Consider the following 15,981-nt stretch of genomic DNA (forward strand, 5'->3'; position numbering starts at 1 on the left):
CATTCCAGGGGATGTTTCTTGGCCTCAGCAGGGGAAGGTGTCAGTGCTGGCCAGCACCGATTGCTTCTGAAAAACCCATCGATTCCTGTCCCCACTGGACAAGGCAAATGGGTTCAATTTGCAGATTGTGCTTCTCTCCTCCAGATTGCTTGAGCCCAAATAAGAACAGTTACAGAAAGCCATGTTTGCAGCCAGAGTCTGGTGTCTGCTGACTGATGTCCTGCTACAGAGCAGCAGGAAAGCTACGTGGATTAGCATTATTCACCTCTGGCAGTAGGGACTCAGAAGCTGAGGGAAGTTTCAGATGCTCTGAGAGTGGCTCTGCACCAGGGAGCCAACACAATGACCAGCTCCATCAGCTCACCTGTGAGCGTTGTCCTGGGAGAAGGTTGGGTTTGATGCGAACAACTTTCCTTCCAGATCTTCTTGGAGCATGTGCATACATCTTTCCATATGCCTTTTCCTCCCTTGGCACTCCCAAAGGGTTAGCAGCAACCTGAGGGCTAACTGGGTGTGCTCACCCACAGGAGACGCGAGGGGCTGTGTTGTGGGGATGAAGAGGACAATATGACCACATAAAACCTTCTCTGCAACTTTTGTCTTTGGGAAACTAAGAGAGTGGTGCTAAATGGAGTTAACTCCAGCTGGAGGCCAGTTACAAGTGGTGTCCCTAGGGCTCAGTGCTGGGTCCAGCCCTGTTCAGTGTCTTTATCAATGACCTGGATGAAGGCATCGAGTGCACCCTTAGCAAGTTTGTGGATGACACTAAGCTGGGTGGAAGCGTGGATCTGCTGGAGGGTAGGGAGGCTCTGCAAAGGGATCTGAACAGGCTGGACCACTGGGCTGACTCCAATGGGATGAGGTTTAACAAGGCCAAACACCAGGTCTTGCACTTGGGGCACAACAACCCTGTGCAGTGACAGACTAGGAGAAGTTCGGCTGGAAAGCTGCCTGGAGGAGAGGGACCTGGGGATGTTGGTTGACAGCGACTGAACATGAGCCAGCAGTGGCCCAGGTGGCCAAGAAGGCCAATGGCATCTTGGCTTGGATCAGAAACGGCGTGGCCAGCAGGTCCAGGGAGGTTATTCTCCCTCTGTACTCGGCACTGGTGAGACCGCTCCTCGAATCCTGTGTTCAGTTCTGGGCCCCTCACCACAAGAAGGATGTTGAGGCTCTGGAGCGAGTCCAGAGAAGAGCAACGAAGCTGGTGAAGGGGCTGGAGAACAGGCCTTATGAGGAACGGCTGAGAGAGCTGGGGGTGTTTAGCCTGGAGAAGAGGAGGCTGAGGGGAGACCTCATTGCTCTCTACAACTACCTGAAAGGAGGTTGTAGAGAGGAGGGAGCTGGGCTCTTCTCCCAGGTGACAGGGGACAGGACGAGAGGGAATGGCCTCAAGCTCCGCTGGGGGAGGTTTAGGCTGGACATAAGGAAAAAAATTTTCACAGAAAGGGTCATTGGGCACTGTTAGAGGCTGCCCAGGGAGGTGGTTGAGTCACCCTCCCTGGAGGGGTTTAAGGCACAGGTGGACGAGGCGCTGAGGGACATGGTTTAGTGTTTGATAGGAATGGTTGAACTCGATGATCCGATGGGTCTTCTCTAACGTAGTGAGTCTGTGATTCTAAACTGCTTTTCCCAGGTCGGGAAAGACAAGGAACTCCTGGTGAGTGTTCAGTGGAGGCCACAAAGATGATGAGGGGACAGGAGCATCTCTCTTAGTGGGAAAGGTTGAGCTGTCTGTTGAGAGGGCTGAGAGGGGATCTCATCAGTGCTGATCAGTACCTGAGGGGTGAGGAGCGGGAGGGTGGGGACTGACTCTGTTCAGTGGTGCCCAGTGACAGGACAAGGGGCAACGGGCACACACCGGAGCACGGGAAGGTGAGGGATGGCGAGGGGAGGGAAAGCGAAGGGAAGGGAAGGGCAGGCGGTGCGGAGGAGGCCCCGCTCCGGCTGACCCGCCCTCTCCCGCCCGCCGGAGCCACCTTAACGGGCGGCAGGAAGCGGCGCGGCGGCGGCGGCGCTCGGGGCGGGGGGAGGGGCCGAGGGAGGCGGAGGCCCCGGCGGGAGGGCGGACGGATGGCGGCGGGAGGGCCCCCCGGCGGCGGGGAGCAGGCGGGTAACGGGGGAAAAGCGGGGAGAGGGGGGAGAGCGGGGGACGGGGAGGGGAAGGGGGACAGGGGAAACGGGCGAGGAAAAAGGGGAAACGAGTAGGGGAGGGGGAGATGGGCAGGGGAAAGGGGGAAACGAGCAAGGAAAAAGGGGGAAACGGGCAGGGAAAGGGGGAAACGGGCAGGGGAAAAGGGGGAAATGGGCAGGGGAAAAAGGGGGAAATGGGCAGGGAAGGGGGGAAATGGGCAGGGGAAAAAGGGGGAAATGGGCAGGGGAAAAGGGGGGAATGGGCAGGGGAAAAGGCAGGGAAAAAGGGGGAAATGGGCAGGGAAAAGGGGGAAACGAGCAAGGAAAAGGGGAAACGGGCAGGGAAGGGGGGAAATGGGCAGGGGAAAAGGGGGAAATGGGCAGGGGAAAAAGGGCAGGGAAAGGGGGAAAAGGGCAAGGATAAAGGGGGAAATGGGCAAGAAAAAGGGGGAAATGAGAAGGGGAAGGGGAAATGCGCAGGGGAAGGGTGGAAACAGGGAAAGGGGTGGAAACGAGCAGGGCAAGGGGGAAAAGGGGGAACAGGCAGGGAAAAGGGAAATGGGAGGGAAACAGGCAGGGGAAACTGGGAAGGAAAAGGGGGAAACGGGCAGGGAAAAGGGGGGAAACAGGCAGGGAAGAGAGGAAACGGGCAGGGAAGACAGGAAACGGGCAGGGAAAAGGGGGGAATGGGCGGGGGAAAGGGGGGAAACAGGCAGGGAAGAGGGGAAATGGGCAGGGAAAAGGGGGGAAATGGGCAGGGAAAAGGGGGAAACAGGCAAGGGAAGGGGAAAATGGTCAGGGAAAGAGGTGGAAATGGGCAGGGAAAAGGGGGTAAATGGGCAGGGAAAAGGGGGGAAACGAGGATATAATGGGGTGGACAGGAAAAAGGGGGAAATGGGCAGGGGCGGGGGGGAATGGGCAGGGAAAAGGGGGAAACGGGCAGGGAAGGGGGTGGAAACAGTCAGGGAATGGGGGAAACAGGCAGAGGAAGGGGGGAAACGGGCAGGAAAAAGGGGGGAAATGAGATAATGGGGTGGGCAGGGAAAAGGGGGAAATGGGCAGGGAAAGGGGGCAAAAAGGGTAGGGAAAGGGTGGAAAATGGGCAGGGAAAGGGTGGAACGGACAGAGTTCTGAGGGGAGGTACTGGGGTGGTCAGGGAATGTTGGGGAACAGGCAGGGAGTGGGGGGAAGAAGAGGGGAGCAGGTAGGGAATTGGGGGGAACTGGTGTGGAACATAAGGTACAGGTAACATCAGGAGCGGGAAGGGAAAGGGACAGGCGGTGGCTTGAGCAGGGCACAGCCCCTGGTCAGGGCTCAGGGTCTCAGCCCCATCTCCCCGCCGCACTCTCTCCAGCGCAGGTCGAAACCTGAAGGAATGGCTGCGGGAGCAGTTCTGCGACCACCCCCTGGAGCACTGCGAGGACACCCGCCTGCACGATGCAGCCTATGTGGGGGACCTGCCCACCCTCAAGAGCCTGCTGCAGGAGGAGAGCTTCCAGAGGTGGGGAGATCACAGGGGTCAGGGGGGAGGCCAGGGGACAGGGAGCTTCTAAAATGATGGTCCTTTAGGGGTGAGGGAGCTTGCACACATGAAGGGGCTTCCAGAGGTGAGAGGGGCTTCTAAGGTAGGGGTCAAGAATTTCCAGGGTTGAGGGGGCTTCCAGGGGGAAGGGGCTTCTAAGATGATGGGTCTTCAGGGATGAAGAAGCTTCCAGACATGAGGGAGCTTCCAGGCATTAGGGGGCTTCTCTGGATGAGGGGGGCTTTGAGAGGTGAAGGGGCTTCCAAGATGTTGGGTCTTCAGGGGTAAAGGGAGCTTCCAGACATGAGGGGGACTTCCAGAGGTGAGAGGCCTTCCAAAGGTGAAGGAGCTTCTAAGATGATGGGTCTTCAGAAGTGAGGGAGCTTCCAGAGGTGAGAGGGGCTTCTAAGGTGGGCGTCTTCCAGGAGTGAGGGGACTTCCAGCGGTGAAGAGATTCCAGGGATGAGGGGTGTTCCAAGGTGAAGAGATACCAAGTTGAGGGGTCTTCAAAGGTGAAGAGATTCCCGGGATGAGGGGTCTTCCAAGGTGAAGAGATTCCAGGGATGAGGGGTCTTCCAGAGTGAAGAGATTCCAGGGATGAGGGGTCTTCCAAGGTGAAGGAGCTTCCAGAGGTTAGGGACTTCCAAGGTGGAGGCCATTCGGGGTGAGGGGATCCAGGAGTGATGGGGTTTCTTGCTCTGCCCACACCTCACCCTGGCTCTGGAGATTCTCACCAGACTGCGAGGTCCTGCTTCCAGGGTTTTGGCTGGCCCACACCCTCCCCACATCCTTCTCTTTTTTCAGACTCCGTCCCATACTAGTTTTGTGGGACTGGTTGGGAGGATGCTCCTCTTGCTCCCCAGATTGTCCCCTGTGGTCTCCCAGGAGGGAAATCTGAAGCCAGTTTGCGGTTTGCAACACAAGCTCCTTTCAGAGCAGGGTGGAAATGTAATGCCATGAAAACAGAAGCCTATGGATGATGGGAAAAACATGCAGAAGGGATTAGAGTCATCTACAAATCTGAAACACCCTGTGTTACAAAATCTGCCCAATGCTAGGGCTGTGACTGTGGAGATGATTGATTAATATTCCTGCACCACGGAGAGATCTACTCAGAGTGTAAAATGTCTCTCAGCCTCCAAAAAGTGTGCTTTCAGCAAAAATGAGCCCCTCTTTCTGCCATGTGGGCAGCTGGGGCTCTCCGGACCCTTGGTCTGAGATTTTTGCTTAGTTTTTGTCCCATGCTGCGTGGGAAACCTGTGGCAGCAGGGCCAGGCATCCTTCACTGCAGGAAACAGCAAAGTTTGGTGGGAGGAGGAGGGCTGGACCTACAGGGGCATCACACAGGTGATAAAGTAGAGAAGTGACTTCTTTGGGGGTAGGTGTGGAGTGGAGGTCTCCAAACCTCCAAGGTTAGAGGGAGCACTTTTATCATAAGACAACATCTGAAGGCTTGATGTTTATGCCACTCCTCTTCCTAAAATGTGTTTGAAGGAAAAAAATGTGGCATTGCTGTCCTAGCAGATGCTATAAATGCACTGTGTAAAACGTGCTTTGTCCTGTACCAGTTACATGGGCCCACGCAGAGTGAGCTGGAAGACCAAATCCACTGCTGCGCTGGCTAAAGAGCACTTCTGCTAGCCTATCTTAGCCTTAAAGAACTCCCTTCTTCTCTGCATGTTCCTGCTAAAATGGTACCTGCAGAGATTTACAGAGGATTTGGGAGTGAGGACTGGATGTTTCTGAGCTTTGTAGGGCTAACCTGAGCTCTGGATGAGCGTGATGGCTAATACAGGTTATTTCAGAGGGGATCTCAGCAGCTGCCAGCCAGTGCCAAGAGCCTCTCCCAAGGCTCTTACTCCTGTAGAGCTGTCCAACAAGGGTGCTAATGGCCTGCTTGCACTGTTCAGTGCAGGATGGCCACACCTCCCAAGCTTGCTCCTTGCTGGCAGGGCTGAGTTTCCTTGGATTTGTGTTTATGTCATCCCATGGCAGCCACCTGAGTGTGGATGTTGCCAGTGATGTGACAAGGATGTAAGCCTGTATTGCCCTACATTGTTTGGGGTTGTTTAACCTTGAAAAGAGGAGGCTGAGGGGAGCCCTTATTGCTCTCTACAACTACGTGAAGGGAGATTGTGGAGAGGAGGGTGCTGGCCTCTTCTCCCAAGTGACAGGGGCAGGACAAAGGGGAATGGCCTCAAGCCAAGAGGTTCAGGCTGGACATAATAAAAAAATTTTCATGGAAAGGGTCATTGGGCACTGGCAGAGGCTGCCCAGGGAGGGGGTTGAGTCACCATTGCTGGAGGTGTTTTAAAGACAGGTGGATGGGGTGCTCAGGGACATGGTTTAGTGGCTGATAGGAATGGTTGGACTTGATGATCCTGGAGGTCTTTTCCAACCTAGTGATTCTGTGATTGCTTCCACGTCCTCTTCTTGTTTCACTGCTGCTTTAGTGACTTTCTGCCCTTTTGGGAGCAGCTTGAATTAAGTCTTGGTAGACCCCAGCTTGGTGACTTCTGATTTGGGACATCTCCCTGTGAAGAGGGAGTAGGCAGTATTTTATATTTTTATTGGTAATTTTTTCTTGAGTTTTGAGGCAGGGTTTGTCCCTCATGGTGCATATGTGCAGCTGCAGAGTTACGATAAAACCCATTTTCCAGGCCCCTCTCCAGTACATGGCATATCTCTGGCTACCTGCATGCAGCACCTACTCTGTTTATTGGTGGGAGCTTTTCAGGGCTGCTGTGACGTGCCAAAAATGGGGAGGAAAAGCTTTAAGTGAGCTGTTGGGGCTCTTCCAGCATCCTCGTCCAGCGCTGGGGTAGGTGAGGTGGTGCAACGATGCAGAGACCCTCTCTGACCCAATGCTTTTCCTGATGCCAGCCGGATCAACGAGAAGTCTGTGTGGTGCTGTGGGTGGCTGCCCTGCACGCCGCTGCGCATCGCTGCCACCGCCGGCCACGGCCCCTGCGTTGACTTCCTCCTCCGCAAAGGGGCTGAGATCGACCTGGTGGACGTGAAGGGGCAGACTGCCCTCTATGTGGCCGTGGTCAATGGGCACCTTGAGTGTGCCAAGATCCTCCTGGAAGCTGGGGCTGACCCCAACGGAAGCCGGCACCATCGCAGCACTCCTGTCTACCATGCAGCGCGCGTGGGCCGCGCAGACATCCTCCGGGAGCTGATCAGGTGAGAGCTTTGATCCGGGCTGGGGATGGTCCTGGGGGTGAGAGGGGTGGTTCTGCCTGCATCTCTTCTTCCCTTGGTATCTTTTCCCCTACGGGTGTCGGAGCATCCGTTCCCTCCTCAGAAACCCAGTGCCTCCTCCGCAGGGCTGGTGAAGATGAGCAAAAGAAAGGGCGAAGAGATACCAAAGGGAAACCCTTGTCTTCCCTGTGGCCTTGGCAGCAGGTTGGTGCCCTGCTGTTTGACTCCAATCCCTATTCTAAGACAAAGCCCAATAGTGGAGTCTCCATGTCTGAGCCCACCATCCGCTGTTCAGTCATAGCCAAACCTTGCAAAACATCTTCCCCCAACCTTTATCTTGACTGCCAGCTCTGTGCCTCTGGATGAATTTATGAGTGGGCAGATCCTCCATTGAACCAAAACTGGTTTGGAAACACCTTTTTCCTTTGCTTAGGTCTGCTGCTCCAACCGTTTTCTGTCCTTAGGAGGAGAGGTGCCTGTTGCTGGCACAGTTTGTTCTTGGCTGCGTGGTGTTTGCCCATCACCAAGACATCACTGTGGCATCTGATTTAGTCTCCCCTTGCGGGATACCTGATGCCCAGCTCTGTTGAAGGGTCAGCACCTCCAGGGCAGGGAGTGGCAGTCCTGTGAGGTGATGAACCATAACCTTAGCTGGGTGGTGGGTGGCTGGAGATCTCCTCTCCCTCTGGAGACCTGCTTTGCAGCACCAGCAGGGAGTGGGTTCAAGGTCTGGCAGCAGGCTGTGCAAGCTCAATGTCTTCCTGTGTGTTCATAGAATCATAGAATCACCAGGTTGGAAGAGACCCACTGGAGTCCAACCATTCCTATCAATGACTAAACCATGTCCCTCAGCACCTCGTCCACCCGTGCCTTAAACACCTCCAGGGAAGGCGACTCAACCACCTCCCTGGGCAGCCTGTTCCAGTGCCCAGTGACCCTTTCTGTGAAAAATTTTTTCCTAATGTCCAGCCAGAACCTCCCCTGGTGGAGCTTGAGGCCATTCCCTCTCGTCCTGTCCCCTGTCACTTGGGAGAAGAGGCCAGCACGCTCCTCTCTACAACCTCCTTTCAGGTAGTTGTAGAGAGCAATGAGTTGTGCCACTATATTTCCATCCTCCTAGATTAGATACTTTTCACGTAAGGGACCATGTTGAATGACTATATGGGTCCTTGATGTTATGTAATAAGGGATGATAAGGGGAAAACACAGGCTACAGAACGAAATAGCGAAAGAGAAGAGGGTTTTTTGGATTCACACAGAAATGCTCTCTGAGGGATCCTTTCAATGACCACAAATGCTGGAAAATAACATCCAAAAGGATTTAAATAGAAACACTTCAAAATACTTGGAGTTTTCTCCTTTCCTTTTTACTTGAAGTTCATTTTGATGCAAGTGCAGCTTTAAGGAAGCCACAAAACAGAAAGAAGGGGAGAGGGTGCCCCTCCCTTGTTGCTTTTTTTGCAAGCTGAGGGAAGGATGTCTCCCATCTCCACATTCTTGCTGGTACTGGGTTCAGGTCCTATGCTGCATTTGTGAGAATTTCCCCTGGTGTATCTGCTAAGGGCAAAATGTAGCAAATGGTATTCCAGCAGTGTGCATGGAGAGCCGCCTTGATTTATGTGTCTGCTCCTTGGGATACCTCACCAGCAATATTAAAAGCAAGATTTTGGAAAACTTTCAGGATTAAAAATTAACTGGAGTTTGTCCAATATCTTTTTATTAGACACCGTCTCTCCCAAGGCTGCGAAGCTAATACCAGATTGTCAGATTGCCCAAAATTCTAAATGTCTCTGAGTACGTATTTCACATATCTGTTTGGAGTTGCTTACTTTAAAATGCACTCTTGTGTTACAAAGCTCACTGAGAGATTTTTTAAAACGTTGATCTGAAGGATTTGGCAGGGGGAATGCGATGAGGAAGGCATGTTTGCCGAGGCATATTCAGCTTGAGAGTACTTCGGTGTCCTGAAAAGAAAGCCCAGCCCAGTTAAGGCTTGCTGTAGGTGTCTAAACATCATAGAATGGTTTGGGTTGGAAGGGACCTGAAATATCATCCAGTTCCAACCCCCTCCTGCCATGGGCGGAGACACTTCCCACCAGAACAGGCTGCTCAAACCCCATCCAACCTGTCCTTGAACACCTCCAGAGATGGGGCAGCCACAGCTTCCCTGGGCAACTTGTACCAGTGCCTCATCACACTCGTGAAGAATTTCTTCCTAAAGCCTGTTCTACATATTCCCCCTTCCAATTTAAAGCCATTCCCCCTTGTCCTATCACTACGTGTTCTTGTAAAAAGCCCCTCCCCAGCTTTCCTGTAGCCCCGTTCAGGTACTGGAAGGCTGCTCTAAGGTCTTCTTGGAGCCTTCTCTTCTCTAGGCTGAACAACCCCAACTCTCTCAGCCTGTGCTCATAGCAGAGGTGCTCCAGCCCTCAGATTATCTTCATGGCCTCTGGACCCTTTCTAACAGTTCCATATTCTTCTTATGCTGGGGATTCCAGAACTGGACACAGGACTCGTGGTACATCATCTGGTGTGGTATTTTTTTTTTTTAGTTCTATGGTAGCACAGTCAGGATTGCTGAATCCTAACACAATTGCTGAACCAGCTAACCAAGCGATACCTGAAATTTTATCCAATAATAGTAAAAGCGCACACGGCTATGGAACAGTGATCCATTTTATAAGATGGCTGGTGGAAATATTTAGGATTATATTGCCAGTATAGATTACTTTCCTAGCAGCTTGTGATGTGATCATGCTGCGATGGTATCGGTCTCTTGTGTTGTACTTGCAGGGTAGCTGAGAGCTGACCCAGCATGTTAAGGGCAAGAGGATCCTTCTGCAAAACTAATAAACAGTGAAAAGGAGATCTTACAAGCCATCCCGATGCCTCAGGCACGTGCCTAACTGTGATAAAAGAAGAATTTTGTATTACTTTCAATTAGGTGTTTCCACTGAGAATTTTGGTGATGATAATGGAAAAAAAGGACTGAAATGAAGGAGTACCTGCGGTCTGGTCGGGACTGTGGCCCTACATCAGCCCTACTGAAGTCCCACTGCACCACAGAATCCAAGTGCTTGTATAGTCTGAATTTAAGACTTACAGGAACATGTGCGATTGCCTGTGGAAAACAGGCACGTCTTATTTAGCCTTTTGTGCTCCATTGTAGGTGAAGCAATGCAGATTCAGCAAGAAGTCGCCAAAATTGGGAATGTCCCCTTAGTGCGCAGCGATCCCTGGGCCAGCTGCTTGGCCTGAGAAGCAAATTATGGTCCTGTGGTTGGTGTGAGGACCAGCCCACCCTTGGTAGTGTCATTACTGCCTTGCCCTGTCCTTCTTCTATGTTTCTTCCCTCCTGAGATCTCAACCAAGGCATTCATGCTTGGGAGATCATGTGCATTGTGGTAAAAATATACTGTGTGCTATTTGCAGCTCTTAGACAAGTTTCCTCGCCCATTGTTCGCTGTGTGCTTAATTTAACTGAGACTGTTTCTGCCCTTGGAACTGAAGCATTTGGTTAAGTATTTATTGGATCGGAACCAGACCCTTCTGGGTTCAGTGAGAGCTGTGCTTGCAGGATTCGACCCCAGGTGGTTCTTTATTTATTTTATTAACCACAGAAGGGACTAGAGTGCTGTCTAGGAAAGGCAGAAAAATCTAGTTCGCTGAACGTTCAGTTTGCTCTTTTGGGAGGACTGATGGGTGATGGAACCTTCTGTCTATCTGTGGGGAGAAGGGACAGGGCTTTGCTTGTTCTGCAATGCTGCAGTTAAACCTAGTTAATCCTTAGGGGATTGTGTTGTCTTCCTCCTTGTTGCCATCTAAGCTGTTTGTGAAGTAGATGGAGTTACAGTGTCCCTGCTGCTTGGTTGTTACCCAGCCTGGGGGAAATAAAAGCTTGCTTCTGCCATTTCTTTTTTCTGCAGCGTTGCCATTGTTTAGATTCCGGGCTTTTCTGGAGAGCGGTGCTTGGCCTTTTTGCTCCCATTTATTAGGCCGCATTCTTCACTTCCTTCAAAAAAATGAAAAGAACCAAAGCCAATAAGTGCTGTTTTCTCCTTGTTCACAACATGGTCCCTAAAAGAAGCATGCTGCGGGTGCTGCTTCTGTTTGATAATGATGCTGAATTCCATTAGGCAAGGCTTTTAGCCAGCTTGTGTGCCTTCTCTGTGCCACAGCAAGCCTGAGTCTGCTTGGCTCTGGCCGCAGGGCTTGTAGGGCAGTTGGGACACCATGGCACTGTGCAGCAAAGATGTGAGGTGCAGGTTTCTCTGTGGGGTCGGATGAGGCCAGTTGCAAAAGATTTGAGAGGTTTGCTGCTGCAGCTCACGGAGGCGTCTCCTTCGGCGCTGGGAGTGCCAGCCAGTGAACTGCAGTGTCCAGTATAACATGGAACCTGTTGACAGAGCTGTGCAGGATGGATGGGGAGAGCAGAAGGTCTGACACAACTATTTTGTGCTTTTCCAGTTTCCTGTGTGCTCAGAGTTGGCAGGTACCTCCCTTCAGCTGAGCTGAATACAAGGGGAAAGGCCCCTTTTTGATTCCTTGATGGAATTTCAGCCACCCTAGCTCTTTTGGGAGCAGGATTTTGTCATCTATGTCTCACTCTTGAGCGCAGATTTCTGTTTCCTTTCCCCTGCTGTTCGTGACAGTCAGATCGATTGCTGGTATTGCTTTATGGCCTGTTTTATCCTGATGGGGAAGTTATTTCACTACATCTCTTCAACTGAGTCATTTGGAAACATCCCTGCTCCCCAGCTGGCTCATTAGCATCCAGCATTGCATGGTGCTGGCTCAGGGCTCAGCTGTCCCTTATGCCAAGGCCATGCTTGGCACATCCTTCAGGAGGGCAAGGAAGATATTCAAGCTTCTCCTTCTCTTTCCAAATCCTGGGCTATTGCGGGCAGAGAAGCAGCTTTGCTTCTTGAAGATCAGACTGCGCTGGATACAGTATCCCCACTCAGAAGCCCCACCTGGCCTGTCTGAGGGTTCTTGGCTGGTGGGCCCCAGAAGTAGCGAAGACAGGCAGGGTGCTCACACTACAGGAATCCTTCAGTCTCATCACCTGCTGTTTTGTCACGCTGGGGTGCAGTCATGATGCTGTTGCCCTTGTTTCCAAACCTCTGCTTTTCTGTCTTCCCCACCCAGGTACGGTGCAGATGTGGATGTGAATCACCACCTCACTTCCCGGGTTCCCAGCCTCTCTGTGAGGCCCCTCACCACCCTAGTGGTCTGCCCACTGTACATCAGCGCTGCCTACCACAACCTCCAGTGCTTCCGGCTGCTGCTTCAGGCAGGAGCCAACCCAGATTTTAACTGCTGTGGGCCCATCAACATCCAAGGCTTCTCCCGGGGCTCCCCGGTGTGTGTGATGGACGCTGTCCTGCGGCATGGCTGTGAAGCGGCGTTTGTCCACCTCTTGATTGACTTTGGAGCCAATCTGAACCTGGTGAAAGTGGAGGCCTTGGGAGCTGAATCCTCAGGAAGGGTCAAAGTCAACCCTGAGGCTCTGCAGGTGTTCCAAGAAGCAAGGGGTAAGTGGCTTTGACTTACTGCAGTGGTTCTGCTTTTATCTATCTTGACATTCAGGAGAGCTCTTTGGAGAGTTTATTTGGTGGTTAGGGGGTGGTGGTAGGGTGGATGTTACCACCCTCTCTCCAGTCAGTCTGTTCAAGTGCCTTTAACTGTGTGCTAAAAGCCCCTGTAAGCATTTTAGACCTAAATTGGAAGCGTAAAACAATTCTAACACACAGAAAAGATAACTGGGATTTAACAAGGTGTTAAGCTGCTTGGTAATGATTTCATTGCCCTTGGTAGGGCTCCCAGATTGCTGCTGCTGGCCAGTCAGGCAGGAGAGGACCATGGGGCTGGCCTTTGTGGCTCCCTGACAACAATCCTCAGTGTTGCCAAGCTGCTGCCTACCTCCAGCTCTGACAGGTCTGGTGACAACCTGGTGGCTTCCCCATGAGCCTCCGGCCAGACTCTGTTTTCCTTTTGTTGCGTTTTGCATCTGCACACGATCTTCTCCATCTTGAGTCCTTCAGTCCAATGATGCCTACCAGCAGCCTAGCTTCGGTAACTTTGTGTTTGTCTTTCTCCCAGCGCTTTTCCATTGCTGAGTGGTGTCCTTTGCAGCCTGAGGTGAGGTTAGGTAGCTTGGCTCTGTTGAAGCTGAACTTCAGGTCTTCAAACCACAGGCAGGTTATGGCATATCCAGTGAGACCCAGTTCTCCAAAGCCCTCACTGCTCTTGAGTGACTCTGTGCTCTGCGGGGGTGCCCAGGGAGCCACCCAAGAGGTGGCCCTATCTGGGCAGGGTAGTTGGGAAGTAAAACCACCAGTGGTGGTAGTGAATGAGCAGGAACTTGGATGGTGTTGGAAGACAGTAGGAAAAAGGTGGCTTTTTGAATTTAACATCCACGAGGAAGCAAATGAGTTACAAAAGAAGTAAACCAGAGCCTCAGACCTGAATGTGCCTAAATTTAGTTGCTATTTCTTTCTTTTTATAACAAAAGCAACATAAGTCCAGTGTGCACCCTTGTTCCATCAAGGGCAGCACCTCATAAAACCACCAGGCTCGGCTGGTGATGGCCGGGGCTTTGCACCAGGGTTGGAAATGGGGTTTCCCTCTCAAACTCCAGAGGAATTTCAAAGGGATTCAGGGTGTGCGATACGACCCCCAGCTCCCACCCTAAAGTTATTCAGCTCTGCACGTGCCTGGGTTTTAAACCTGCCTGGACTTTAGCTGAGAAGAGACACACACAAGATGGAGCAGGTGGTTTCCATTAAGGCTGGGTTTAGGAGGCAAATGGGGCTCCTCAGGTAGAGCATGCGGGATAGTGGAATGGTGCCTTGGAGGTCCAGATCCTAAATCAACATGGACACCACCATCCTCTTGTCCCTAGGCTGAAAGAGCTCTCTATGAACTCAAAAGGAGCCCTCGGAAGCAAGATGGGATAAGGCCTGAGCTGGCTGTCAATGCTTTTGATTCCTAGGAGGTGCTTTAGAGCAAAAATGAAGTCCATATAATTTCAAAATGATCTGATAAGCATAAAGCTGCTCACAGCCTCTCTTAGTGTGGGTTCAGCTGTGATCTCTTGAACCCTGTCATTCAGGGACTGACTTCTTGGTCACAACCCCATGCAGTCTCCTGTTTGCTCTTCCGAAGTGCCCGTGTGGCAGCTGCTCCAAACCTTTGGCCAAAAGATTTGGCCTGATTACAGAGAGGATTTGTGCACTCTCAGCTCTTCTGCCCTGTCTTCATATTACTGTGCAGGACGTGGCCTCAGCGTTTGGAAGGGGTAAATGGCTCCTCAACTGTTAGCCAGAGCTTGGCACGATTTAAATGCTTTTACCCCTTTCTCTTCCTCTCTTTACCCTTCAATAGTTTTTCTCTTTCTTCATTGCAGGCCGCACCCGGAGCCTCTTGTCTCTCTGCCGCATAACCGTACGAAGAACACTTGGCAAATCTCGTCTGGATCTGATCCATATTCTTCCAGTCCCAGACCCCATTAAACAATTTTTACTTCACGAACACAGTTAAAGGGCAACTGGCTGCTTTCTGGGACAGTGTGATTTGGTAAATGAGTGCGCTGATAAAGCCAGGTGCCAATCCTAACCCTTACCCCCCAGTGAAATACTGTATCGCTCATGGAGTGCACATATTTCCCTGCCCCTGTGATTTTCTCCTTCAAATTTAGGGTGCAGTGATTTTGTGTGTCTGTTCTTAAGCTATCAGTGCCAAGGCCAGGTTGAATGGGGCTTTGAGCAACCTGGTCTGGTGGAAGGTGTCCCTGCCCATGGCAGGGGGTTTGGAACTGGAGGGACTTTAAGATCCCTTCCAACCCAAACTATTCTGTGATTCTATAATCTAATTGGTGACCTCGTTTGCAGCTGGTTGGGTGATGAGGTAAATAAGTGTGTGTGGGTGTTATATGGGCAAATACAATATGTCCCAGAGCTGTTATCATACGTCTGTTTGTTATGACTCTACCTCTGTTACTGCTCTGTGTTGCACACAACTTGGGTCTCAGCGGCGCTTCTGCTTGAGGAAAGTGTCCGTACTTAAGCCTTTCCTCTTCCTATAGTGTACAAGGGAATCTCCTCACCTTTGTAAGGGTGTTAAAACAGCACTGTTCTCTTTCTGCCGTCAGTACCTGACCTTTCCCTTCCTGACAGAGTTTGTAGTTGCTGCTGTAAAACTGGGTGTATTTTCTTCTGTCCTCTTCTGGTGTGAAATGCATCAGGTTTCCTGTCCAGTGCTGTGCGTCATGTGGAAAATTATATCTGTGTCTCTACGTGCTGCAAGGTAGCTGCTGACTTGGCTTTCTTCGTGTAGAGACCCCATCACACAGATGGGAGAGTAGCAGAATATGTAATCCTGTCTTGTCTGAGTCGTTTCTCCAGAGCACCTGAGACTCTCCCTCCAGCACTGTGATGGACCGGGCAGGGGCTGGCCCATCCTCCTGACTGCAACCACTGCCATAGCACGAAAGAGAGAGCATGGAGAGAAGAGGAAAAGGGAGTTTCACCTCTGGAAACTGATGGCTACACAGCTTGTTGTGAGGATGGGATCCCCATGGGCTCGCTTGCCACTGCGTGTGTGGTGGGATGAGGACTGTGATAAAGCCAGTACGTGAACCTGACAGATTTCTGGGGTACTTTTTGGAAAACTAATGGCTAAATTTATCTCCTGTTCACTGTCAAATGGGTTTAAGTATTTGGGAGTGACCAGGAGCAACAGTGAAGGAGTTGCTAAATTAAACTGTTGTGTCGCTGTGCTGGATGGTAGTTGATTGAATGCCTGTGAATATATCCGTGTGATTATGAAGGAAGGGACACCAAAACGATCTCTAGACTGCCAGCTTGCAGTACTGCTGTGATTATGATGTTACTGAAGGCCCAGTAAAGCAGCTGACAATGCGCAGCACATCAAGATTGAGTTTCCTACCGACCTTTTACTCCATTTACCATGGTGGCAGCGTGGCCAGAGAAAACCCTCCCAGATCCACTTAACAGTCTTCTTGTTTGCACATGGCTTCTACCAGCATTCTATGAAATGCAGAAAAAAGGACTTCTCGGAGAGTTAGGAGGTTATGTGCTTCTAAATGCAGTGCTGCATGC

General features: G+C 51.6%; 1 protein-coding gene across 1 annotated transcript; it reads left to right on the plus strand.

Annotated features, from left to right (window-relative positions):
- The first annotated feature begins 2,052 nt into the window (after positions 1 to 2,052).
- On the plus strand, positions 2,053 to 15,648 carry ASB1 (ankyrin repeat and SOCS box containing 1). The gene is made up of 5 exons (XM_069860684.1): positions 2,053 to 2,113; positions 3,493 to 3,634; positions 6,539 to 6,841; positions 12,008 to 12,393; positions 14,268 to 15,648. The coding sequence occupies exons 1-5, from the start codon at positions 2,074 to 2,076 to the stop codon at positions 14,399 to 14,401; spliced, it is 1,005 nt and encodes a 334-aa protein (XP_069716785.1). The 5' UTR covers positions 2,053 to 2,073; the 3' UTR covers positions 14,402 to 15,648.
- Positions 15,649 to 15,981: the final 333 nt, after the last annotated feature.

The sequence above is a fragment of the Phaenicophaeus curvirostris genome, chromosome 7, assembly GCF_032191515.1.
Source record: "Phaenicophaeus curvirostris isolate KB17595 chromosome 7, BPBGC_Pcur_1.0, whole genome shotgun sequence".
NCBI lineage: Eukaryota > Metazoa > Chordata > Aves > Cuculiformes > Cuculidae > Phaenicophaeus > Phaenicophaeus curvirostris.

Coding starts and splice junctions, on each gene's coding strand:
- ASB1 (XM_069860684.1), top strand. CDS start 2,074: ATGGCGGCGGGAGGGCCCCCCGGCGGCGGGGAGCAGGCGG. Junction 3,635..6,538: donor CAGGAGGAGAGCTTCCAGAG/GTGGGGAGATCA, acceptor TCCTGATGCCAG/CCGGATCAACGAGAAGTCTG. Junction 12,394..14,267: donor GGTGTTCCAAGAAGCAAGGG/GTAAGTGGCTTT, acceptor TCTTCATTGCAG/GCCGCACCCGGAGCCTCTTG.